The sequence below is a fragment of the Suricata suricatta genome, chromosome 3 (assembly GCF_006229205.1).
Source record: "Suricata suricatta isolate VVHF042 chromosome 3, meerkat_22Aug2017_6uvM2_HiC, whole genome shotgun sequence".
Lineage (NCBI taxonomy): Eukaryota > Metazoa > Chordata > Mammalia > Carnivora > Herpestidae > Suricata > Suricata suricatta.
In genome coordinates this window covers 14,699,706-14,725,042 of record NC_043702.1, presented here as the reverse complement: position 1 = coordinate 14,725,042, position 25,337 = coordinate 14,699,706, and the positions used below count along the sequence as shown (strand labels likewise).

The window sequence follows — 25,337 nt, the reverse complement described above, 5'->3', positions numbered from 1 at the left end:
ACAAGAACAGGAAGGAAGGGGGAGAGAGCCCCTTCGTCCATCTCCTTACGTCCACCTGGGACCATTCCCAGCCTCCCTCGTTGTTCCGCCTTCCTCTTCCGCCATCTTGGACCTGACCTCTCCTACATGGAGTTTCATGCCCATTCTTCTGCTCTCAGCAAAGGTGACAGCTCTAGGATGCCGTCCATTTCCTTGGTGTCTGTTTCCCTCTTCTCTTCATTCAGCGCCCTGGCCTAGGCCTTACCTTGATCCTGCCTCTCTGGGAGACCTGTAACTGTGCTCGCTCCCCCCTCCCTCTAATCGTGATGTATGGATCCCTGATTCTCTGAGAAGAGGCTAACAAGAACCAAGTGGTGGAGATGTATCCAGTTTTAGAGAATAGATGTTTTCCTGAAAGCTGTTTTGATTTTTTTTAACTTGAATTTTAAGTGCACCAAGGGGTTTGCTGTTTATAAACGGCATTTTTAATCATATGGCAGCTCTTCATTTCTGTAAACATAAGGCTCTTTAATGGATTACTTTGGATACACCATGTGTCCACAGTTTTCTTGAAGCGGGGCACACCTGTAGGACAGACTTGACTATTTACAGGATGCGTATGAAGAAGAGTTGAACGCGGACCATGAATAGAATGTTAAATTCTTAAAACCATAGCCACATGAGACAATGGAGCTATATGAAGCCAAAAATCCTTTTTCCTTTTCCACGCCTGTCTATCTGGCATGCAAAAACAAGCAAGAAAAGCCGGGGCGCAGCTAGGAGTTCCGGCTGTGACACTTCTTTAAGGCCCACACTCAACACATCTGCTGGCCTTGCTCTTTCCTGCTATGACAGCAGGGTCCCCTTGCTTGGAGCACAAGCCAGATTCGTCCCCAGTGGAGGTGCTCAGAGAGTGTCAATGCCTTTGACAAAGCTGGCCTCAGACCGCGGAGGACAGGATGGGGTGCTGGCTCGTGCTGCCTCCACGCCCTGCACCTGCCCCCTGGGAACCTGGGGCCGATGAGGCATCCTGGGCTTTCAGGCTGCGGCGTCAGTCACGTGGGACCCAGATGGGTGGCTCTGTGGGAGGGGCCAGGTCTGCCCAGGGTGCCCCAAACAGGCCACGTTAGCCATCTTAGGCGCTGGTAAGACTACTTGTCTGGGAAGCTATTTTTGTTGATGTGACTTTTTCATGAAGTCCATCAATTCTGCTCTTATTCCACAGGTATCAGTATTATTCCTACCAGCTTAGTCCTTTATCTCATAGTTTTCATCTCCAGAAATTGAAAATCTGTACCTTCTGTGTATCAACATGCTCAGTCTTTCCTCTAGCATCTTAAACATATGGTATACAGTTACAATAATGTCCTTCCTATTATCATCTATGCCACATTTGTCAGTTTCTGATTCCCCCCCTTCCTCATTATTGGTTGTTTCCCAGCTTCTTGGCTTGCCTCGTAGTTTTTGATTGGATGCAAGATACTGTGAAGTTTACATTGTTGGGTGCTGGATATCTTGTATTACTATAAATATCCTCAAGCTTTGATCTAGATGCAGTTCATTCCTTGCCAACAGATTGTTTTGGTCTTGTTTTGAAGCTTTATTAGGCAGAACTAGAGTGACGTTTAGTCTAGAGTTGGTTCTTCCCAACTACTGAGGCAAAATCCTTCTAGGCCTTCTCCCCATCGCCTTAGGAATCCTGGGGTTTTCTTGCTCTGGCCTGCCCTCCGTGAGCTCCAGGAATGGCTCAGGTCTCTATGGGCAGTTAGAGGTAGTCTCTGTAATGGATGCTGCCCTCACATGCGCAGGCTGATCAATACGCAGCTAGAGACTCAGGGCCTTTGCAGACAGGTGTTACGTGTGGTGTCTTCCCCAAAGCCTCTCTCCCATAGGATCCCTCTCTTCCCTACAGTGCGATTTGCTCACAGGACGCCTTTCCCTCTGGCTTCCCTTGCATCGTCCCCGAAACGTTGTGTAGATGTTCTAAGTAACACAGCTGAGAAGGGTCTACTCCCCTGGATGATTCCAGCACCATGTCTGCACCCTCTACAACTGGTCTCTGGCTGACCCTAAGCAGATGTTTGAGAGACATATTTTTATTCCTCATGACAAAAAGTTGCGACTTGTGGAATATAGGAACTTTCTTTTGTTCCCAGGTTTGGTTCAAACAAGTGCCTTTCCTCAACAGCCTCACTTTTCTGTCTTAAAGGTCAGATTCGCTTTGTATGGCTGATGAGACCTGGAACACTGTAGCCGGTCTCTCTTGCTAGTACCTCCTAATACAGGGAGGGGGACTTTTCAAAATGTTTTCTAATGCAGAATCACATTATGTTCCTTAGAGACAGTCAAGGCCAGACCTTACGGGTGAGTGAAAGACTTGAATGGGGCTTTGAGCGTTTTCTTACCACATTGCACCGGTCACATGGGGGAGAAATCACACACAGGGCTTTAGCCATAGTCGTAATTCAACTAAGCCCTTTGCTGGAGGTATTTCTTCAGCCCACAATGTCCACGTCATCCTTCCGTTTACTAGGAAGTCAGAGGAGGACGGGAGGCGTGACAAGAAAGCAGGCATCGTGAAAACTAAAATCGCTGCGGGTCGGCTTGGCCCTGCTTGTGGCCCAGCTGACTTGGCTAGTTGTTCATGTACCTTTTCCCAAGGAGGCGGGACTCCTTGCGCTGACCTGGGTCAGGGCCGTGGGGAGCTGCTCGCAGATTGTCCCGGGGCTGTACTGGTGCCTTGAGTCCCGTTACACACGCCAGCCTCTACCTTTGTAAAAAATGTTTTTCGAGCTCCTTATAATAAGTCACAACCTGGAAAGACATCAGATGTGCCAAATGCTTCTGTTTAGAGGGCATGTTTTACCAAAGGCAGTTGCGTCCCTTTAAGGCCACCTTATCTGCTTTTGGATAAAATGGACAAAGGAGCCGACGCGATACCCAAGCATTGGGGTTAGTGGTATTTCCGGAAAACGTCAAGCACAAACAGAAGTGAAGACTGAGTCACAGGATTGTAAGCGGTGCTCTTTTACCGATGTGATGCGGCGGAGGGCAAGGGTGGGAGCCGGACTCGCTGGGTCCTAATTAGGCTGCTCCTGTCCAAACGGTTCTAATAATGTAACGCTCTTTACACCTAGGAACATAGCGTCCTGGGATGAGATGCTGCGTGGGCGCCCAAGTCCCAGCTAAGAACTATCTAAGTGGCTTCTCGCCTCTCAGAATGTGTCTGTCAAATGCCGAATGTGGATGTTTGTGCAGCCATCAGGCCTGGGGCTTTGTGGCCTTTATGCTAACGCCATTTTGGGGGGAGGCCTACGGAGGGCCATGGGATCGCTGTAATTGCAGACTCGGAAACAAAGGCCAGCAGAGGAGGAGCTGGACGAGTTATGGCCACGCACACAGCGCCGCATTGCCTGAAAGAACGGGGCAGGTCTAGGTACCGGCCTAGAACAAGAAGACACGGTAAGTGAAATGCCATGCCGTGTACCACGATGTAAAATAGAAATCAAAGGTTGTTGCACATCAGTGAGTGGAGCAGGACCCCAAAACTTGAGCACGTGTGTGTGTGGCTGACTGTCCAAACTAAGGAAAATGTCAGAAACAGCACAAGCTGAATTATTCACAGTGGTTAGTTACTTCGGTGGAGGATTGGGGGAGAAAGGGTAGATTTAGTCTGGGAAGGTCTTACTTTGTGTTTTTCAGCATTTTTTATAAAAGAAAACTCAAACACCTCAACGTTGTGGGTAAGTAGGTGACAAAACACCAAGTGACCTATGGAATCCAAGTCACTCACTGTCACAAACCCATCAGGTAAGCATGTGACTTTTGGGCACATCATTCATCTCTCTCTCAAGGCTGGATGTTGCCATGAGTCGGGGAGAATTCCTCTTTCATCTCCTATGATCATTATAAAAATGTAAACGTTGCAACAAGATCACGTGTGAAAACACCTTATAAACTCGAGAGTAGAGCAGGCGTGCCAGGCGCTAGTGGTCTGTGAGCTGGGACACGCCATCAATTGTATCCAATTTCCCTCTTGCACTGGGGCTCCCAGCTCTCACTGCGGGAGGGGTCTTCTCCAGCGGAGGTTCTGGCGGCACCCACGGCTGCCAGGCCTCCGGTGGCGATGCTGCAGCTGGCACGGGCGTAACTCGATCTGGCTGTGGGGCCGCAGGCCTCACACTGGAGGTTCACTTCTTCTAACGTCGCCGATACCGTTTTTCTTCCTATAGTTTCCCACTTCAGAGGACAGAAACATCCCATGATGGATGGAGCTGACCTCTCCCCCTTCATGCTGGGATATACAATTAGCATCAGTGGGTTTTTCATTACCAGCCATTTCTGACCATCCAAAAACCATCCGGGCGGCTGGCTGCTAACGGGATATCCACTCACTTCAACAATGGCTGTCCCAAGGCCCGTGAACCTGGACGTTAGCCAGAGGACAAGGTCTCCTGAACAGTGGACCAGTAAGCCCCTTTGAGCAGACACACCAATCCTACAATTCATGCTTCTACCTCAGGCATAGATTATTAACTGCGTTAACGTTTTTTCTCCCATCTTTACTAAGGTAATAACCTACATCCTAACTACGATGTCAGTTAGGATAGATTGTTTCCATCTTTCCCAAGAGCTCTGCACTTCACCCTTCGCAAGCTCTAGCCAACCAATGTACCACTGACTCTTCTAGAATTTCATTTTTGTGCAATCACATGTAGTCTGGGGTTTGTTTTCTTTTGCTGAGCATGCTCTGGGATTCATGTTCTTCTTTGAGTCCTGTTTATTGGTGAGAAGTACTCCATGATATGGATGTACTACAATTTAGCTACTCAGATACTGATGAGCATTTGGGCTGAAACTACTATAAACAACTGTCCCTTCTCCTTCCACCCACAGGGCACAGAAGTCCCACAGCACGGGTCTCACCAATGCTCGGTATGAACCAGTTCAAATTTTGGCCATTTCAATTTGTATTGTTATTTTTATTTGCATGTTCCTGATGACTAATGAGAATCTTTTCAAATGCTTCTTTATCTTCAGGAAGTATCTGTTCAAATCTTTCTCCATTTTGAAAACATTGGGTTGTCTTAAGTTGTAAGAAATCTTGAGGTATGCTGGATACAAAAACCTTCTGACATACATTCTTTTTAGCATTAGCTTACTTCCTGTAAACGCTGGGAGGGTCTGCCCACAACGAACTGGGCAGGTGCAGGTGGGAGTCTGCACGTTCACAGCTCCTGCTGGGTTGGACAGGGCTGCCCCGATTCAGCGTTTCTTTGTAGTAGGCTCAGTGAAAGCTCCAGAAACTGGATTCTTTCTCCCCTTGTTAGCTATGTCTACTGGACTTAAAGTTTTACATTTTATTGTGTTTCATATCATCTTAACAGGAATTGAGAACTTAAACATTAGACCTTTTTTCAGTACCCTTTGGTGGAGGCTAGGTCAAAGAATGAAAGTAGATCAGGAGACCAGACAGACGGACAAACTTCGCTTCCAAGGAGAGAGCTAACACTTCCCTGTGGGATAAGACGGAGCCTACTTACTCAGTTAAGTACTGAAAACCATGACTTCACACCACCGGTGACAGCAGAACGTGCGGCCAGGGGCAAAAGAACTTTTCCCCGTTCCCGAAGGAAACGCACCGCTATCAGCACGCTCAGGGCAACTCGTCTGGCAGGACAGGTCTGTGTCGTGGGCGCTCCGGGTCCGGGTGGCAGAGTAAAACACCTGCGCACCTTCAAGTATGTCAGATAGTGCGTGGCAGATTGTTCTTCCACTTTCAAGTGACTTCAGAGGCTGTAACTGCTAGACCACCAGGGCTTCTTAATGGTTTCCAAAATATGCTGCCGTTTCCCACTGCTGACTGCACGGTAGACGGAGAAATGACAGAACCTTCCATTCCCTCACGCTCGTGCACCTCATCAGTGAGGCCCCGACCCCGCTCTCCTGTGGGCTCCTGCTAACGATGCACTTCAGACACTGTGTTCGCACAAGGGAGCGGGCGGCGTCCACACACAGCCAGGCACCACTTTCTACTTTATTAAACATTAAAGCACAAGTGAATGGTCCCTGGGGGGACGACTCGAGGACACCAGGGAAGGAGAAGGGACGCACAGGGAGAGAATCTCACAGCAGAGGCCCATCTTCACAGAAAGGGCTCGATATTGATTTCCAGGGAGGAGCAGGGCATAGTCAGCTCAAATTTGGTGATGACATCAGGATGAAGGACCCCAAGCTTCCCGATGCTTTGACCCCTGGCAAAGATCTCGGCGCATCTCCCAGGGAAGAAAGCAGGTCCTGAAAGAGAGAGAGAAATCAAGGTTTCTCCTGGCTAAGGAGTCAGCAGACATTTAACACCTCAGGCTCACTCGTCTGCTCCAAAAAGAACTTCTCTGAGCCGCTGGCTAGGAGAGGGGAGTGTTCTGCACACATCCTCGTCTTACAAAGGTATTTTTGGTATTACACCAGGAAACTCTTACAAAGAAAAGGTTAAACAGAAATATTAAAGTCAGGGCCCTGTGCGGTCTGTCTTTTCCTTGAATCCCAGGGCTCCAAGCAGGAAGGATCAAAACAAGGAGGCTGGAGGAGCACAGCTGGAGAAGTCCCGGGGAAACTCGGCAGGGCGGAAGGACAAAGGGGGAAAATGAAATGTAAAACTGATGCCCCGGCATGGAAGAACCTGTCCTGAAACAGGTTTTCCCACAGTCTTCCTTGCCGGATAACAATCCATCTACTGCCCCAACCGCACTCTTGTCTCCCTTCCTGCACAGAGAAACACAAGCTGCGCTGTCCTCGGCACGCTTAGGCCTTGTTAGCAGAACGCAGCCCCTTTCCTGTCGGAGAAAAAACTTTCTCAGCAGTTCCGGAGCAGCTCCTGTAGAGCCACAGCCAGGGCCAGCACCGAACAGGTCTGGGTTGACCCCTGATTTACTTCCGCATAGGCAGGAAGCGCTCTGGGGTCAGCACAGGGACATGGCTCGCCAGGCCGGGCACCGGTGCTGAGGTGCAGACGGCCCAACACAAGGCGAGTCACCCCCCGGCCAGCGCCCCAGAGTTCAGCGGTGCCCATTCCCTACTCCAGGTGGGAAAACAAGCTGACTCACTTCTCTTGCCACCAACTTGAAAAGCGATCGAGCCCGCAGCTCCTGACTGATTCAACCGAAACATTTACTGGCATGAACTATGAATAACCAGCAGGTCTGGGCCACAAGCCTGCCGTTTCAGAGTGAGCACAGTATTTATGAAAGAGTAAGCTGCTGAGTCTCTTACAGACGGCTCCAAGGTCAGATGAACTGCAGGAGGGAGGGGGAGGGCCACGTGCTAACAACAAGGCAGAACCGGCTGTACCTCGAAGACACAGAGGACGGGGACACATACTTCCCAGGATGTGTGTTTACACATACATTCCTGAATGTTTATATTCCTGAAAAACACTTTTTTGTTTAGTTCTGAGAAAGAGTGAGCGTGCGAGGGCACACAAGATAGGGCGGGGCAGAGAGGGAGGCAGAGGATGGAAAGCAAGCCTGCACTGTCAGTGCAGGGGCTCGACCTCAAAACTGAGATCATGACCTGAGCCAAAGCTGGACACTTAGTGGACTTAGCCATCCAGGTGCCCCTCCTGGAAAACATTTTTAATTCTCATTCTTTTTTTTTTTTTAATTTATTTTTGAGAGAGAGAGGCAGCGTGAGCAGGGGAGGGTCAGAGAGAGAGGGAGACACAGAATCTGAAGCAGGCTCCAGGCTCTGAGCTAGCTGTCAGCACAGAGCCCCACGTGGGGCTTGAACCCACAAACCGTGAGATCATGACCTGAGCTGAAGCCGGATGCTTAACCGACTGAGCCACCTAGGCGCCCCTTTAATTGTCATTCTTAACCCCCAAAGCACCCTGGGCTGGAATATAAAGTGGTCTGGTCCTCACACCTCCCCCTAAACTGAATAATTTTGTTCCAGTGTCGTCTTAGAGAATCTCCCGGAGCTGCACGTGGGGTCTGTACGTGGCCGTGCACACCAACCCACACGTGGAGGGGGCAGAGGGCGACAACACACAGACCAAACCGGATGGACAACGTGGAGCCTCAGTGAGACAGCTCATGAAACCCGATAAAGATGGCACACATCTTAACCCAATTTACACAATTACCCCCACCCCCACCCCAACAAAAGAAATCTTCAAACAACAAAGCCTGGAGCTTGTCTAAGTGTTGACAGCAAGGACCGTCGAGGGGTCACTCACTCCGTCACACACAACTATGGCTGACTATCTTACACTGACTGAAACCCCACCAGCCTGTTTTTAAAGGCCATCCAGAAAGGAGGCTTCAAACCTTCCCTGGTAACCCTGCCATGTTCAAGAATCTTCCCCGTGCATCAAGATCCTTTTTATCTATCTTCAGATTCCAATCTGATTGGATTCATTTTAACTGAAGCATAAAACCAGACTATGTTAGAATCTAAGCCAGATGTACTAGTTCTAACAATGTTAGCAAAATAAAACTTAAAGAGATAAGAACTCCGATTTTTTACTTCATAAAACAACCTTTTGAATCAGCACTTTTGAGCAAAATTCAGTTACATTCTTCCTCAGTGAGCAAGCACAGAAATGCCATCGACCTCTTTCTCCAGAAGTTTCAGCCACATCTGGCTACAGCTTGCTAGCCAGTCAGGTACTCAGTCAAACAAAAATGCTCCTATCACTAAATACAATTTTCCCTCTTTCCAACAAAAAGCAAAGAAAACTGAAATTCGTATTATACATTATTTAAAATCTATTCACGTAAATACCCAAAGCGCTCAGCCCAGCACCTGGATGTAGGGTCAGGACACCCGGACCTGCCCCTGGTCAGAGGGCCCTGCTGCCCGCCCCCCGCACCAGTGTGAACCCTCCTCTCCCAACCCGCACGGAAGAGTGAAGTTTGATTAATGGATTTCTTCAGAAACCTCACTTTGCTGAAAACTGCACACTTTAACCTGTGACCACCATGATCATTTTCTTGCAATTTCTCATTTCTCACAAGGTCAGATTATGATAAGTACTTCTGATTTTTTTTAATGTTTAATGTTTATTTTTAAGAGAGAGAGGGAGACACAGAATCCAAAGCAGGCTCCAGACTCTGACGCAGGGCTTGAACTCACGAGCTGTGAGATCATGGCCTGAGCTGAAGTCGGACGTGCAACCAACTGAGCCACCCAGGAGCCCCAGTACTCTGGATTTTCTTATTGACTTTTCTGTTCATTTAGAGCAAGGCTGAAGTTTTGTTCTTCCCATACGCGTTAAGAGGCACACAAAAGGTACCAAGAAAACCTAAAAAATGGACCTCTTGACTGATGATGGGTATAGACTAGAAATACGGAGGGAAAATTTAAAGAAAATTATTAAAACACAAGCATTTCTTAGTGCTTTTTACAACTTTATGGCTCAAACCAAACTTTGCCGGCAGAAACAAATCACTCCAAAGAAGGCAGACAAGAAGAGGGCTGCTTCACTACGGAAGCAGAGGGAACACACACTCTGGAGCAATGCAGCAATCAGGCCAAGTTCAAAGACGAGAGCGCCCCCACCCGGAGCAGGCCGGCTGAGCTGGGGCAGGTCAGTGCGTCATACCGCGCTATGGTCTCCCCAGAAAAAGTCACCTCCGAACAGAGCCTCTCGGCGGGCCTGGGCTTGTGAAAAACCAGAGCCGGATGACAGGCAGAGGCTGCTCTGACACCCTCAACAAAGAACAAGCGCACGTCTCTGGAGAAAGAGTGGCCTGCTGCCTCTGGACACGTGAAGCTGCCAATTCAAGGAAAATCATGTCGCCCCGCAAATGGGAATTCTAAAATTCAAATTCTAAGAAATACATCTGCTGACTACTCTTCTTCACATGTCCAAGCCCTAACAGACCTTCTGGCTTCCAAGTGGGGCTGAGGTGAGTGAACGCCACGGTCTTCAACCTGGGCCCAAATGCCTCCTGGCAGGAAGCCCCCCGGCCTGCTTTTCCACCTGGTCCCTCACAAGGATTAAGCTCTCGGTGGTGCCGGTCCCATCACAGTGAACCGGCTTCCCGCGGAGGGCGGACCGGGGATCCGTGCTCTCTGCTGAAATGCGTATGGAAGCCCGGACAAAAGGAACATCAGTTAAGCACAAGCAAGAATTTAATTTCCCAAACCTAGTGGGGTGTAAGTAAGTCCCTTAATTAAAGCTTTTGTCGCGTCTCCTCGAGGTCTGTAATTGTGTCTCTGTGCTCAGGCGGCAGGGCCACTTTGAGGGCCTTGGGGGTGGCTCTTGGCCAGTAACGCAGCGCGGCACCCAGTCTTTACCGCATTTTCTGGCTAATTGACCTTCAAAGAGTTTGTGAGCCCCCGCTCTTGCTCGCTGCCAGACACCTTTCACAGTTTCTTTTTGCCCCCGTCTTTCTTCTAGAGTAATACTATAGGCCCAACGTTCGGATGAGCTTTACACACAGAGCCAGTCCTATAATTTTATGAGGCGTCGGAAGTGAAGGCTGAAGCAGCAGCTGAGCAGGCCTCTACGCCGAACGGCGGGGCAGTGTTAGCAAGCTCGGGGCTCGTAATTCCCTAACCTCAGACCCTGGCCGGCGGCCCGCCGGGGCTCGCTCACCTGGCACTTTATTGTGGCCATCGCTGATAACCATCTACACATAATTTCACTTTTCCCCTCACATCACTGAGGCGTGCTTCAGGGGTCGAACCCCCACCTAACTGCCTGCAATCTGGGACTTCGTCACCCAAATTTTCTCCAATAAAAAGGTGAGAACAAAATAACAAGGGGGCAAGGAGCTCTGGAGGATGACTGAGCGTACGACACGCGTGTCACGGCAAGGGACAGAAGACACCACTATCGGCCTGAATACAAATAACCACACGGAGCTCCCCACGGACTCCTGGACAGAACACACAGCGCAGAAGCGTGCAGACGCCGGAGGCCCCGGGCGGCCGTGTGCTTCCGCCTGTGCACAGGCCGGACTGCGTGACGAGGGGCGGGCACGTTTCACAGGCCGCCGACTCTCGGGCGAGCGCCTAACCAGCCTCCCCCTTCCGCTCCCAAGTCCCTATTCTAAGGGCCATTCCACTCCGAGGACAAGAACCCCCCGGCGTCCCACGGTGGCAGGACGCAGGCAGAGTGGACGGGCCGAGGCCACCACAGGCCCCTACGCAGGGCTCCCCGCGCGGCACTCCCCCCCACCCCCCAGCGTCCTGAGATGCAGGGACCAGAACCTTGAACTCTGCCGCGGGCGCGTCCGCCTCTCCGTCCCTTCCTAAGCGGAAGAGAAAGGGCCAACAGAGGGCCTCTGTACAAAACGGAGCACACGCCTCGAACACAGGTGCTCAGACTTGTTCTTAGAGCGGCAGAGGCGGCAGTTCTCGGGGAGCCAGCCGAGCGGGGCAGTGGGGACCCCAGCAGGCAGGGAGGGGGCACGATGGAGACAACACGGTCACTTGTTTATAAAAAGAAAGGAAAAAGGTTTTTGAAGGGGGAAAAAAAAGTCAGTGTAATTACCGAGCTATAAACCCGCATATTTTTTGCCCAATCTCAGTCCACTACAGGTTAGGAGAAAACTCTCTACAAAGCTCATTTAATTTGTAAGCGGAGACTGAATAATTTCCAACGGGTAATATAAAACACCCGTTTTCCCCTAGATGTATATAATTCTTTACCTTACATCTGAAGGGAAATATTTATGGTACCTAAAGTCTTTAAAGAGAGGGGACCTAATCCCTTGAGTTTAATGGCTATCTTTCATCCCTTTCAGGAGATCAAAAGAAAGAAAAAGCCCTGACACAACTTTACGGCGCTAATCCCAACACACCTGCAGACACCATTAACTCTTCACGCAGAGGCGGCCGGACGTGGGGAGAGGGCTGCCTACTGACCCCCGCGGCATGGAACCGAGAGGAAACCCCCGCCGAAGGCAGCATGCTAAGGAGACGGAGCCTGGCGAGACCCCCACCACGAGCAACAACTGATCCTGGAGACTTTGTTCTTAAAAAGGAATCAGCAAAGCCCAGACTATCTCATCTTCTAACAAAAGGAAAAATGTCTTCAATAAAAAAATCTTTTAAAATAAATCACCATAGGGCACCTGGGTGGCTGCCATTAAGCATCTGACTCCGGCTCAGGTCATGGTCTCACTGTTTGTGAGTTCGAGCCTCAGTCTCTCTCTGTCTCTCTGTCTCTCTCCCTGTCTCTCTCTCTCTCTCTCTCTCTCCTTCCCCACGCCACCCCCTGCTCCTGCCTCTCATGAGATTCTCTGCCCCCACTCGCGCCCTCTCTCTCGAAACAAATAATCACCACAATCACCTTATGATAAAACTCCAAAATTTCCCAGTTTACTTTGTATAGACAAATTTGTAATTCCCATAGCATTCACTTTTTAAGATCTACTTTAAAGTCTAATCTTAATTATGTGTCTCTCATACCCACATACTCCTATTTAAAGAGCTGAAGAAAGTCAACAACGTTAGAACGTAAATGTGGTTCATCCAGGAGCGCCTGGGTGGCTCAGTCAGGTAAGTGTCTGCCTTCAGCTCAGATCATGATCTCAAGGTTCGGGAGTTTGAGCCCCGCATCGGGCTCTGTGCTGACAGCACGGAGGCTGCCTGGGATTCTCTCTCTCTGCCCTCCCTCCCCTGGCACACAGCACATGCTTTTTCTCAAAAATAAACTTAAAAATTTTTTCATTCATCCAACTGCAATTTTAAATCAGTCTCAAATTTACTTGTTTAAAACCAAAGGATTTTTAACTCAAGGTTAAAAAGTGTCCCCACAGACTACTGGCTTTGAAAATTCCTATTCTAAAATAATGCCATTGTCCTACATTTGTCTGACGCTCCCATCATTTCCCTCAAATTGCCACATTTCTTAAACATTCTTAAGACAGTTTTAGATAACAACTTCAGAAATAAAAGGTAGGATCATCCTGCTTTCCTAGACTAATAAAATGGTTCTTTTCTAGTTTTTCACCTAATACAATCCTTTAAGGAAACAATTTCACAAGCCACGTATGAACGTTATTACCTTCTCCACAATTATAGTGAAATAACAGTAATAATCATAGGGAGACCATCGTCGGGTTAATTAGGGAAAGACTGGGAATGCTGAGTATGTAGGACTGGATGTATAATTTCACAGTACTTAGGGTGGGTGGGCTGCAGTTTCAGAACCAGAGCACCGCTGACAGGTAGGGAGCACGGGTGAAAAGGAAAGACCCGGAGATCGTCAAAGCCAGGGCACCCTGCCTTCTATCCCTGTCCTTCCATCCGCAGGAAAGGCCGGGCCTCCGCCCGGTGCTGCCCTGGCCAAGCCCCCGAGGGCAAGTCACAGATGGGAGAAAGAGAAGTCCAAGGAGATTAGGGAACCCGCTCGCCCAAGGCGCGGAAAGGATGGCCGACAGAGAGCGCACAGGTGCCGATGGCCAGCGGACCGAGGCGCGGTGTGTGTGGCCAGAGCACAGATGGCCCACGGGATAATGTTTTCAAACTTCTGCTCAAGCTGTCCATTCCATGTTTGCAAACTTCTTCTGGTTTTGAACAAAGTAAACAAACAGAACTTAAGAGGGGGGAAGAAACCTGACGACCTCTAACCTCAAGACAGACCCAAGCAGACTCTACAGAATTACTAACACAACGTAAAACGAAACCTAGAGCGAGCCTTCCAGGGCAAACAACTACGCTTGTTTAGAACTCTCACACATCGTAGGCACACTAGAAGAGTGCACTCCAGATTCTGGAGGCCAGGCTAGGACAAGAGCAGATACAGCAGCACCTCAGTGACACCACGGAGAGAGGTGAGCGAGCGCGTCGGTCAGAATCTGCGGCAGGGCCTGCTTTTGAAGCATCAAACTCCGGCATGATCTGAACCCGGGAAACGACCTGGAGAAGATCTTATCTGTGCCTTTATTTCAGAGATGAGAAAACGGACATGAAAAAGAAAACCAAACGGCCAGGGAATGGCAGAGCTGGGATTAGAAGCCTGGACTGTGCCCCTAGTGCCCACTGCCGATGTTCCAACGGCAGGGCTGGAATCCACCCGGGGTTTGCTCCGGAGCCATCCGCTAACGCTCTCCCAAACTCGCCTGCCTCTCCACAGCTGTGTGGTGCAGACGGACAGATCCCCGCGCTCCCCTGAGAGACTAAGAAGCTCGCACGAAGGGATGGAGCCCTAGGTCGCACAGGCCCCAGCGACACCGACTGGAAGCAACACCTGGCATTGTTTTCACCACACAGCAGCTGACTACGATCCCCGGGTCTGACCTGACCAAACGTGCTCCCTCCTATCGCTTTAACTGCTGTCTCTACCATCCTGGGATTTGCATTTCAACTTAGATTACATTCACATGTCGAGAGACATTTTTAACATCTCCATTACATTTATGTCCAAGTTTGCCAAACTGTTCTTAAAGTATCTAATGTTGGAGTTGTTTCCAATTATTCAGTGTTATACACAGGGCTTCTAGAATACATACTGCTTTTTGCTTTTTTGGTTTCTTTCCCTTTGCCAAGTATAATAGCACACAAGTGAAAAAATAGGAATCCTTGTCTAGCTCATTATATGTCAAAGCGTTAAAACAAGAGATTTCTAGCAATGCTAAGCCACAAACTTACACCAATAAGGGCCATGTCGACCCGTCTTGCACAACACCGGTTAATGCTTTCCCTGCTTAGTTCTACCGATGGGGGAAAGTGCTTCAAAGCAGCCTCGGAAAGTAATTTCCAAGAGGAAATCTCTGTTCAGACATTGTAATTCAAACAAGCTAGAAGCCTTTAGGAATCCAGAGAATGATCAGAAACGCTCCTCTCCTGGAAGGTGAGGGCCACAGCGCAGTGACTGCGCGGACAGCAGTGATGAAACCACCCCAGCTCCGGATGAATATGACACGTCAAAACAGGAAGTCTGGAGGCGTGCAGAGCAAGGCACTTTATCTGATATTTTTGCTCCAGGGTTTACTCTTTAATGGCCTTCAACATCACTCAGAAGAAATAAAAATGCTGTAGCCACAGTCACGTGGTTTTTGTTTACAAGACAAGTACATAACGGCCTGTATTTGCTACCACACTGGGCGGTGCCGCTGCTCCCCCACGTCTCTGCCATTGCTGCCCGAATACACTCCTTCACGGAAGAGTGTGGCTGTCACGATGGCGTGGTTCTGGAGGGTGGGCAGGTGTTTCTATTCCACTGAGTTAGCCCCCATTCTTTCCGTCAATACCTGACATTTTTATAACGGGACCAAACTGTTCTCCCTTCACAATCAGAAAGGCGGCTAAAAATCAAAGCATCGCTTAAGTTCACATCGATATGTATCAATGGAACTGAAGTCAGATCCTTTCCAGAAAGGAAAGTATTTTTAAAGGAATAGAAGGGGATCAATAAGAGCCCGGGTCCTGGGGGCAGAGGGTGGGGAGGAAGAACCCTGCAGACACAGAAGGGGAACCTGGGCTGCAGGGTGGCGAGGGCCGGGTGTTCTCCGTATAAGCTGCCGATTTCACATTTGGCCAGCCTCACCTAAATAACCATCGGCAGGAAGATTATGTTCCTGACCCCAGCCCAACCAAGCCTGCAGGTTCTCAGAGGTGTTTCCAGGTGCCCAGGTCACCCATGGGACTACCAGCATGGATTTCTCAAACAGGTCAAGATTAGACCAGAGCTATTCAACACCAGTGTAAAGCAAAATAACTCCCCAAAATCCAAGTTCTCCATTGGGATCTCCATGAAGTTAAACTGTCCTTCTATTGTTCATATAAAAGCGCTTTATTTTTTTTTCTAATTTTTAATGTTTATTTTTGAGAGTGAGAAAGAGAGAGCACAAGTGTAGGGTGGGGGAGAGAGAGGAAGACACAGAATCTGAAGCAGGCTCCTGGGTCTGAGCTGGCAGCACAGAGCCTGACATGGGGCTTGAACTCAGAGAATGGTGAGGTAATGACTTCAGCTCATTCTCTCTCTCTCTCAAAAATAAATTTAAAATCTAATAAAATAAAAAATATGTTTTTTTTAAATCAGCAAGCATTAGTTATTTAGGCTCCCAGAATCTTGCTTGTTTAAAAAAAAAAAAAGAAGATATTGGTCAGTGATTTTTAACAACATTTTAATTTCCTAAACCATAATAGATGGTAAGGTATTAGCTACTAGGCAGTGAGAGTTACTATATCAAACTATACTTCTGGCTCAATTATACATAAAGAGGGAGCTGTGTTGGGAAACAGTGGAAGGTCTTCGTTATTCTAAGAGTATAATAGAAGTAAATAAAAAAATTTTTTAAGCCCACAAATGCATCACTCTAAATAAACAAAGTCCTTGGATGGGAAACCTGGGTATTAGGTCGCAAAGTGCTATGGAAGGATGAGGGACCCCAACATCTGCCCCCCGCCCCCTCCTGTGTACGCGGGATGATACACAGAATCCTCGGCTGTGATACATAATGTATTCTTGAAACAGTTACAAATAAACCCAACATACAAACACACCATCAGTGAAAAGGTTTTTATCAATTCCTTAGTTATAGCATAAATGTTTCCTTTAGGAATCTGAATCTTATCAATACAACCTGATTAAGGTCTCACTTGCCTCAATTTCTAATTACCTACCTTTACATATAAATAAGACATTTATTTTAATGTTGGGAAAGACTCCTAATAGGCTAAAAGGGCCGGGCCGATTAAGTAGAGAATGATGCCAATCTGTGCTTGCAAATTTCAGGTTTTCTGTTCTTGAAAGAGCCCCACCCATTCAAATACCCTGATGTTTTCTCCTGTAACTGGTTCAATCTAACTGACGGACTTCCAAAACTCATTTCATCTTTTAAAGATATCATCATGGATTCCAAAAAGCATTTACCATAAATTCAGTACCATTTAAAAATGGCAATAATTGGAAAACAGCATGTGAATCTACAAAGCAAATGGAAAAAGAAAAAACTGGATCTACTCCTCAAATGTACTCAGGATAAATTACAAAGAGGTTTAAATGTAAAATGATGAAACACTTATGCGCTAAAGGAAGCATAGAGAATTCCTCCCTCCTCACAGAATGGAAGAAACTTTATGACTCAAAATCTAGAAGCAATAAGGAAATAGACTGGAAAGTTTTACTACATAAAAATATAAATGCCAACAAAGCAAAGGAAAATTTAAAAACTTATAAAAAATGGTGGGATGTCCATCACAAAGAGTTAATATCCCTAAATGCATAAAAAGTTTCTAAAAAGAGAAGAGCAACATACCTAAAGAAAAAAATAAGACCTATGAATAGAAGTTCACAAAAAAGGAAATAAAAATGCCCCAGAGCATGAAAACATGTGTACTTCTCACAAGACTAAGCCGGCTACAACTCCAGCAGACACCCTGTTCCTCCTGAAAGACCGCCCCCCAGCGGAGAACACTGACAAGGCCGTGAACAACGTGATTCAGGGGGAAAAGGTCTCCTCATCTGCTGCTGGGTCTGTAATGATGCCAGGGCACAAGTCCTCCAGAGGGGTGTTTGTTATTAACAAAAGTATGAATTTATTCTTTGTCCCAGCAGTCCCAAACTTCTAGGAACCTGTCCCAAAGAAACACTAGCAAAAATACCAAATAACATATGCACAGAGCTACTCTTCATGGCATTATCTGCAGAAGCAAAGGACTGGAAACTATGTCCATCAATAGGGAATACGTTAAATAAACCGTGGTACTCCAGTACAGTGCTCTGCAAATGTTAGAGAGAGAGAGAGAGAAAGAGAATGATGGAGAGAGGGGGAGAGGGGGAAAGAGAGAGAGATTGGGCAGAGGGTGGGGGAGAGGGGAAGGGAGAGACAGAGAACTCTCCATATATCGCTGCAGGGTGATCTGCAATGTAGATTAAGTTAAAGGGGGGGGGGAGGCACAAAACAGCATGTAAAGTATCAACTCCCCAGTTGGGAACGTGGAGAACATACACACACATTTACAAAAACTACAGAAAGATAACTGAAAACTAGTAAAAATCATAACCTAAATAGTAAGGGAATAGTGTGATTGGAACAGAAATGAACGCTGGAATTCTTGAAATATATTTCATTCTGTAAGTTCTATCCTAAGTGCAAAGAGAACTGCAGATAACATTTAAATTGTTTTTAATAGTTACACCGATGTCATTTGGAAAAACAGAGTGAACAAACAAATTCATCAGGAACCATGATTTTCAATGTAAAGAGCTATAAATATAAAGCCAAGCATATTAAGTAAAAATCCCCTAATCCTAAATTGGAAATATCCATATGATTCAATGTTTTCTTGTTTAAAAGAAAAAACAAAAACAAAACCAAAATGGTTTCCCCAGATCTGCTCATCCAAGTCCCAGCAGTGAGCAACCTCGGCACCCAGACTGCGATCTACATTTGATTTCTCACTAAGAGGAACCAGGGCCACTTGGAATAGACCTGCTTCCAGGTCTGACACAAAAAATACATATGAGCCCAGAAATGTTTCCTACATTATTAACAGCTTTAGAAAAAGCCCCACTGTATACAACCATCTTCCCTCCCCACCCCCACCTTCATTTTCAATAAGAACCTCCTGACAAAGGTTTCTTAAACCTTAAAAGTCTCTTCCACTACTCTTCCAGGCAATTCACTCCTAAAGAGGCTAAAGGTGGCAGAAATCCCCACCCCAGGGGCTGTGTCCCCCAGATCAGGAAAGAGAGAGTCGGCATGGAGTGTCAGAGCCGAAGGGGATGGGAAGGCATTCACAGCTGAGCAGAGGACACAGGCAGGGGAAAAATGGGGTCTGGTTACAAACGAGGGCACTGATCAAGTAAGGAAATCAGGAATAATGGGAGCCAGGCCTCTCTCTGTTGGAGAGACATACAAACATGGAACAAGAGAAAACCGAAAGGAGCCCTGAAGGTCTGGGGTGGAATGCAGCGCTGCTACGGGCTTCCAGTCTTAGAGAATACACACACGCGCGGAAGAAAATGTGCGTGCGCACATACACATGCAAATAACTCTCACCTCCAACAGCAGTAAACACACCCTAGACCTTGGCTCTTACACACCATTTCCTAGTAAATAGCACCAGGATGGAGAAATAGGGCGATGGGAAGTTCCAGGTGAGACTGAAAATGTCTTCCTGTGCCCAGAGCAGGGAAAGCTAACGAAGAGAAGGAACATGTTAGAAGGACATGGAAGCCCGCTTGAAGGGTGCTCACTGGCCAAACTGGGGGCGATGTGAGCAACGCAACTATTATACTGAATTAACAAGAGTGAGTCAGAAATAGTCCATACTGGTAGAAATAGGAAGATACACATTGGGAACAGGACATTTTAATCATTTCAAAGTTCTTCGCACAAAATGTTTTATTATAATGGAGAAAGAAATAACTTTATAGTAAAGCCTAGTACAGACCACCTTAACGATTAAAGTGAACATCATCAGTCAAATTTTAAATTAAGTTATAGGAGTGTCCTGAAGGGAGCTTTCATCAAAACCTTTTGTTCTGAAACAAAAGGAAATACTAAATATGAATATGTCAAAGGGAAATGGACATTTTGAAGATAGATAAATTCAATAAATTTGTATGCTTAAACACATCTACTTCAAATGAAGAACAGTTATCAGTTTTAAATTACTCAATTATTCCCTTAAGAACACTTTTAATTTATTTATTTCTATGTTTTTATTTATTTTTTTTGAGAGACAGAGAGAGACACTGTGAGCAGGGGAGGGTCAGAGAGAGAGAGAGGGAGACACAGAATCCAAACACAGTCTCCAGGTTCTGAACTAGCTGTCAGCACAGAGCCCGATGCGGAGATCATGACCTGAGCCGAAGCCGGACGCTTAACCAACTGGGCCACCCAGGCGGCCCCCAGAAGACATTTTACAAGCCGCTCCCCTACAACACATTCCCTGGGAAGGGCCAGTGTCTTCAGTGGCTGGAAAAATGCCAGCTGGAAATAAGCACCAGCAGTCAGCAACAACAGCTTCAAGACAAGACACAAGTGCACCGACGAAGGCGGCTGGCATGAGACCACGGCCTCAGCTGGCAGGACAGGCGTCCTCGGAGTTGAACTCAGAAGTCAAAGTAAAGGGATACGACAACAGAGAAAGGGAAACTGAGAACGGTTTTACTAAAAGCTAATTTTAAAACGACTCAGGGGTTAGCAGGAAACCCAACTCCATGATCTTGCAGCTGGATAGCACTTAATTCTGCCAAGGAGTTCAGGCAGGTAGAAATTAAAATAGAACTTGCAAGTCAGGATTGAGTTTACCTTTGAGAAATTAAAAAAAAAAAAAATAAGGGGGCACAGAAGTTTATTTTATATCAAACACGTAAGTCAGTGCGCCAGGGAAGGTGGCCTTTGTTCTGAACAGCCACGTGGACAACTGGCCGCTGCACGCCAGCCCCGCTGAGGGATTTATTCAGCGTTTACCTGTTTGGAGCCCCCCAGCCCCCCGATGTTCTGGACTGGCTGCTCAGAAGAACACATCATTCCCCAGGACCTCACAGGACGCTGTTCTCAACCAATGCGCTGCAGCACACCCATGTGCCCAAACCAGGTGCCACCCACGTGTAAAACTGCTGCTACCTGAAGAAAGCAAAACTGTCTTACGTGTGAGATGAGAGCTGAGTAGTAAAAGTCACCCTAAAAATCCTCTCCACTTTGAGGATCTGGGCCCTTCACACAAGCTAAAACTGAACTTCTTTTGCATCTCTTTGTATCTGGGCCATGGTCTTTTCTATAGAACAGTGAACGCCAGGATGTAGTTTGGAAGCAGGAAAAAAAGGAGTAGAAGGTGGCAAATAAAGATGTTTTTGCCCGGCATAAATAGCTGAACTGAACTCCAAAGAATGCATTCAGTTTCAGCCTGCATGCTCAACAGGAGTGAAAACGAGTTCTTGGAGCAGAAAGGGAGGTATGGGAAAAAAGCATATAAATTACTGGAGCGCCCCGGTGGCTCAATGGGTTGAGTGTCAGAGTCTGGCACAGGTACTGATCTCACAGTTCATGGGTTTGAGCCCCACATCAGGCTCACTGCTGTCGCCACACAGCCTGCTTTGGATCCTCTGTGCCCCTCTCTCTGCCCCTCCCCTGCTCGTGCTCTATCAAAAATAAAACAAACATGAAAAAAAACTACAGTGGTTTGTGGCCCTCCAATGCTAAGCCCACCTTGACCACCTCACTCCTGAGTGTTCAGGTCCTCTCACTGGGTCGTCCTGGGCACAGAGGAGTGGCACCGGCATGGAAGACAGAGCAGCTGTGTGCAAGCTCAGTCAGTACTGCAAAACCACGGTGATAGACGGCGGGGACCCGGTGACCACCAGACTTCCTGTGGATCGTGGAGCCATGTGGACAGGCGGCCTGTGCACGCACATGGGCGGCCATCGGCTGCCTTGAGGATACCGTTCACGTCTGATGCCAAGAGCTTCTGCATGGCTCAGGCTTTGACAAATAAAAAGTTTCTAATTCAAACAGTTATTCAATGCATTAATTACATCATGTGCCAAAAAGAAAAAACAATGAAAATATCAGATTACCAGCTTTTTTCTCAAGGAGAAGCTAAAGTCACTAATTAAGTAAGAAATTAATTGCAATTGTTGTACTTTTGCTGAAAATAATGCTTTAAATGACAAAATGCAATTAATTGGCATCTATAATTTGACACACTACAATTTATACAAGTAAATAAACATTAAAAGTTACTCAGATTTTTTAATTTAACTTTTTAGTTATTTTGAACCCTGGATTTTAGAGAGGTTATATTCTTTTTATGTATGAAGCCCAGCTATGCAGAGAGCACATAATATGCAGTGTACTGTGGCATCACATTTTCATGGAGGGGCAATTGGAGAGAAAAAGTCCAAAAGTGGTTTCCAGGGGAAACAGAAACACTGTTAGGACATGTAGCCGACGGGAAATGCACGTGAGATGTGGTGTGGAGCACTCCAGTTTGCAGAGTGCTGAAATGTCAAGTGAGGACGGACACGCGCGGGCGCGCGCACACACACACACACGGGAAGCGAAATGACCACGAGCGGAGAGACCTGGCCTGGTACATGAGGGAGGGAGGCAGAAACCGGGCTCGGAACCGCCGGGTCGCTGCTAGTGCTCTAGAAACCCCGGCCCGCGGTGCACGCGGCTCTCCGCACGGGGTCACGCACGGCTGCTGTGATACTGGTCTGAGTCTTTCCATCCCTTCCAAGAAGGGAACAGAAATCATATTTGAAGGCTTTCCTCAAACATGAAAAAGCAGAGAAGCAAAGGAATAAGGATTGTTTTTATACAGAGTACTAAGGTCAGGAAGCTTAAAAACTTCCAAACCCTTTTTCTAAAGAGAAACCTTCAAGCCTTAACAGAGCGATGCCTCTGCTGGTGGCGGTCACCACTACACGTGGACACCTCGTACGGAGCCCCTTCTCTTCTGGTCCAGAACGTCTGTCTACATCAAACCATAAACAGAACACCATCGCTGCAGAAGCTGCTCAACAGCTCTTCTTCCCATATACTTCCAGGCTCGTGTTACACTAAAACCCAGTGCAAAGACCAGGGAAACCTCACAGTCTCACCCGTACCTTCTAGCATCTGAAATCCGTCACAGGTGTCCTGAAAGAGGAAAAGGTCATGACCTACAGGTCAAGTCAATGATCATCAGGTGTTACTGTAACAGAAGGGATCTAAATAACCTCTATGGCCACATATGGTGCAGGATTAAATGTGCATATTACTTACAGTGATTTCTCATCTCACAAAATGATTTTGAGCAGCATGAAAACTAGAATTGTTCAAAACTAAAAGTTATAAAACCTGTCTCTCAGGGTTTAAACGAAGTCTTCTGAAGAGCCTGCATATAAAACCAAACTGAACTGGTAACAAATTAAAGGCGAAGAAATACACACTAAGGTCAATGCAGCTGAAAGCACACAGAGCCCACTGCCTCCTACAAGAAATAACTTTGGCCACGGATTTGCCCAGTTACCACATAACTGTCCTAAACACAAAAACACTGAGATTTCTTCTTGCCCAGAAGTGGTTTCTGAGAAGGATAAATGCATTCTAACATACATATAGTTTGCAACCAACCACAAAAGGGGAGAAGCTTGGCAGGGCGGGGGCGGCATGTACATATGCTGTAAGAATCTGATCAGATGCCATTAAAACACTGAGCTGAGTCCTTCTGCAACCCTCGAAAGGCTCTTCAGTCTGCCAGAAAGTTAAAGTTCTCCCCCCCCAACTTAAGTGACCTTACCCTACCATCACCTCCTCGCTCTACCCATGTTCTGTTCCCAGCGCAAAGGTGCTCAGAGAATGAAAACTCGGCAACACCCTGACTTCCGCCTCTGGCCGCAGTCCTTCCGCAGGGACTCCTCCGGCTGCTGTCACCGTAACAGTAAACAAGGCCACACTCCAATGTCCACAGAACACTGTGGGGTCACTGCAGCGATCACTCCGATGCGCTTCCTGATTTCCCTCACAATGGACAGGGCACAGTTCTCAGAAGGGACTCAAGCTTTGTTGCACTCACCACTGCCACCTAAGGGCACGGCACATAGGGAGGTTGGTGGTGCTCATTAGGAAAGACAGGAGAAGTCAGGTGTAATTGCCAATGGGATGACATTAGCAGGAATCCCTGGGGGAGGGATTAGCTCACTTACAAACACAAAGCCACCAGGGATTTTTAATTATTAAAAAGTAAACCATATGCTAGAGTAACAGAAGACAACTCAGTAATCAAAACTGGTGGAAAACGGCAGTTCTTAATCTGCTTCTCTTTTCTGATGCTCTGAAGACCTTTTCTTTGCAGAAAAACTTATACAAAAGATAACAATAAACTGGAAAGATGATAAAGCTAAACACTCCAACTATCAAATTCCTGCTTACATATTTACTTAGGAGATAAATATGTATATCTATATGATATATATACAATATATGTATATGAGGTTTTAGATGAATACCAGCTTTGCTCCTGACAAACCTCTTATTCTAAGTGCTGATTTCTTCCGCCATAAAAAAAAAAATTTCATTAATCAAAATAGACTTAGAAATGCCTATGAGAAATGAGGAACTGTTGTTTATAATGACAGAATTCTCTTTGGTTTGATGGCTCTTACAGAGAGCACTCAAAAAAAAAAAAAAGGATGTGGCCAATGCTGGCAATAGAGGCAGTAGATGTAAATACCCTGTTTTGCTTTTCTTACCTCCAAAACAGCCAGTTTAGATATAATGAAACATGTGCTGGCCTAAGCCGCCTACACGTATAAAGAAGTTGTATCAAAGCTCTTCAAATTTATAAATCTAGGACAGTTCATAGATGTCAAAACCTAAAGATGTTAGAATTTTCTACCAGGAAAGCCTAAATAAATTTAAAAGGAAACAGAATACTGACTATGTCCTCATTCAAAATCAAAACCATAGGAACAACTTGGTCTAAAAAAGTGAACACCAAGACCTACAACCACATCAGAAGGTTAAAGTTTATGAATGTGTTTTCTGATTAAAAACAAAACACGGCAGACATCTATGTGTTAGGGAAATTAAGTACTAAGTGTCACATACTTTAGTACCAAAAATAATAAAGGATTTAAATACTATCCTACATTTAGAATTATAAAAATGGGACTTTTAAAAGGATCAACACAGACTCGCTTTCTCTAGAAAAGGCTCCACGCGGCACATACCACGACATGTGCCGAATGCTCAGTGCTGGAGCCCCCACCTTTCAGAAGGTCTTAAACCAGTCTTCCCCTCGGAACGGCCGTGCCCAGCCTGAAGTTCAAGCGTCAAGCCCACGCCCTCACTGCTGCAGCACAGTGAACACTCTGATGCGGAATCTACACCACACGAGCCTCCAACCACTCTCTGCCCCGTACTCTCTGTGCCACCCAATCTCCGTGCCGCTGCCAGATTATTCCCTCTGAAGCACAGATCCAAATCAACTCGCTTACTTGCAAAAAAAAAAAAAAAAAAAAAAGCTTCAGTAGTTTTTTTCCAGATCAGCGAAAACCTCTTCTTCTAGCAGTCAGGACTCTCCATGTAGTCTCCATATTAGCTTCTTCCTCACCCTCCAGGCAAACCGAACTGCACTAGGCCACCTTTCCCATCGCGTTTTGTCTCGGCTCATGTGGCTCGTCTGGCTTCCCCTATCCCTCCTTCACAGGCCCAGCCCGCTTTCCCAGACGCCCTCAGGTGCACGGCTTCCCCCGGTGGAAACCTCAGGCTCCCATTGGACGCAGCGGCCTGGGGTGAGAGCCCGGATGGGATGCTCTTCCCCCTCCAGGATCCCGGATAGCGGGGCCGGTCCTGCCTCGTGACTGGGGCCTCAGATTCCTCCGGAAAACGAATGTCTACGGAGCTTACTGAGGCTGCAGAAGCGTCACATTAAGATGTTAATTTATGGCTTATTGAAAC

General features: G+C 47.0%; 1 protein-coding gene across 1 annotated transcript in view; it reads right to left on the bottom strand.

Moving 5' to 3' along the window:
• Positions 1-5,996: 5,996 nt before the first annotated feature.
• The window catches only part of FARSB (phenylalanyl-tRNA synthetase subunit beta), a 66,269-nt gene continuing 46,928 nt past the window's right edge, over positions 5,997-25,337 (bottom strand). Inside the window, exon 17 of the mRNA XM_029933705.1 lies at positions 5,997-6,276. Coding sequence (XP_029789565.1) covers positions 6,125-6,276 — 152 coding nt within the window. The 3' untranslated portion in view covers positions 5,997-6,124. The remainder of the gene's footprint in view (positions 6,277-25,337) is intronic.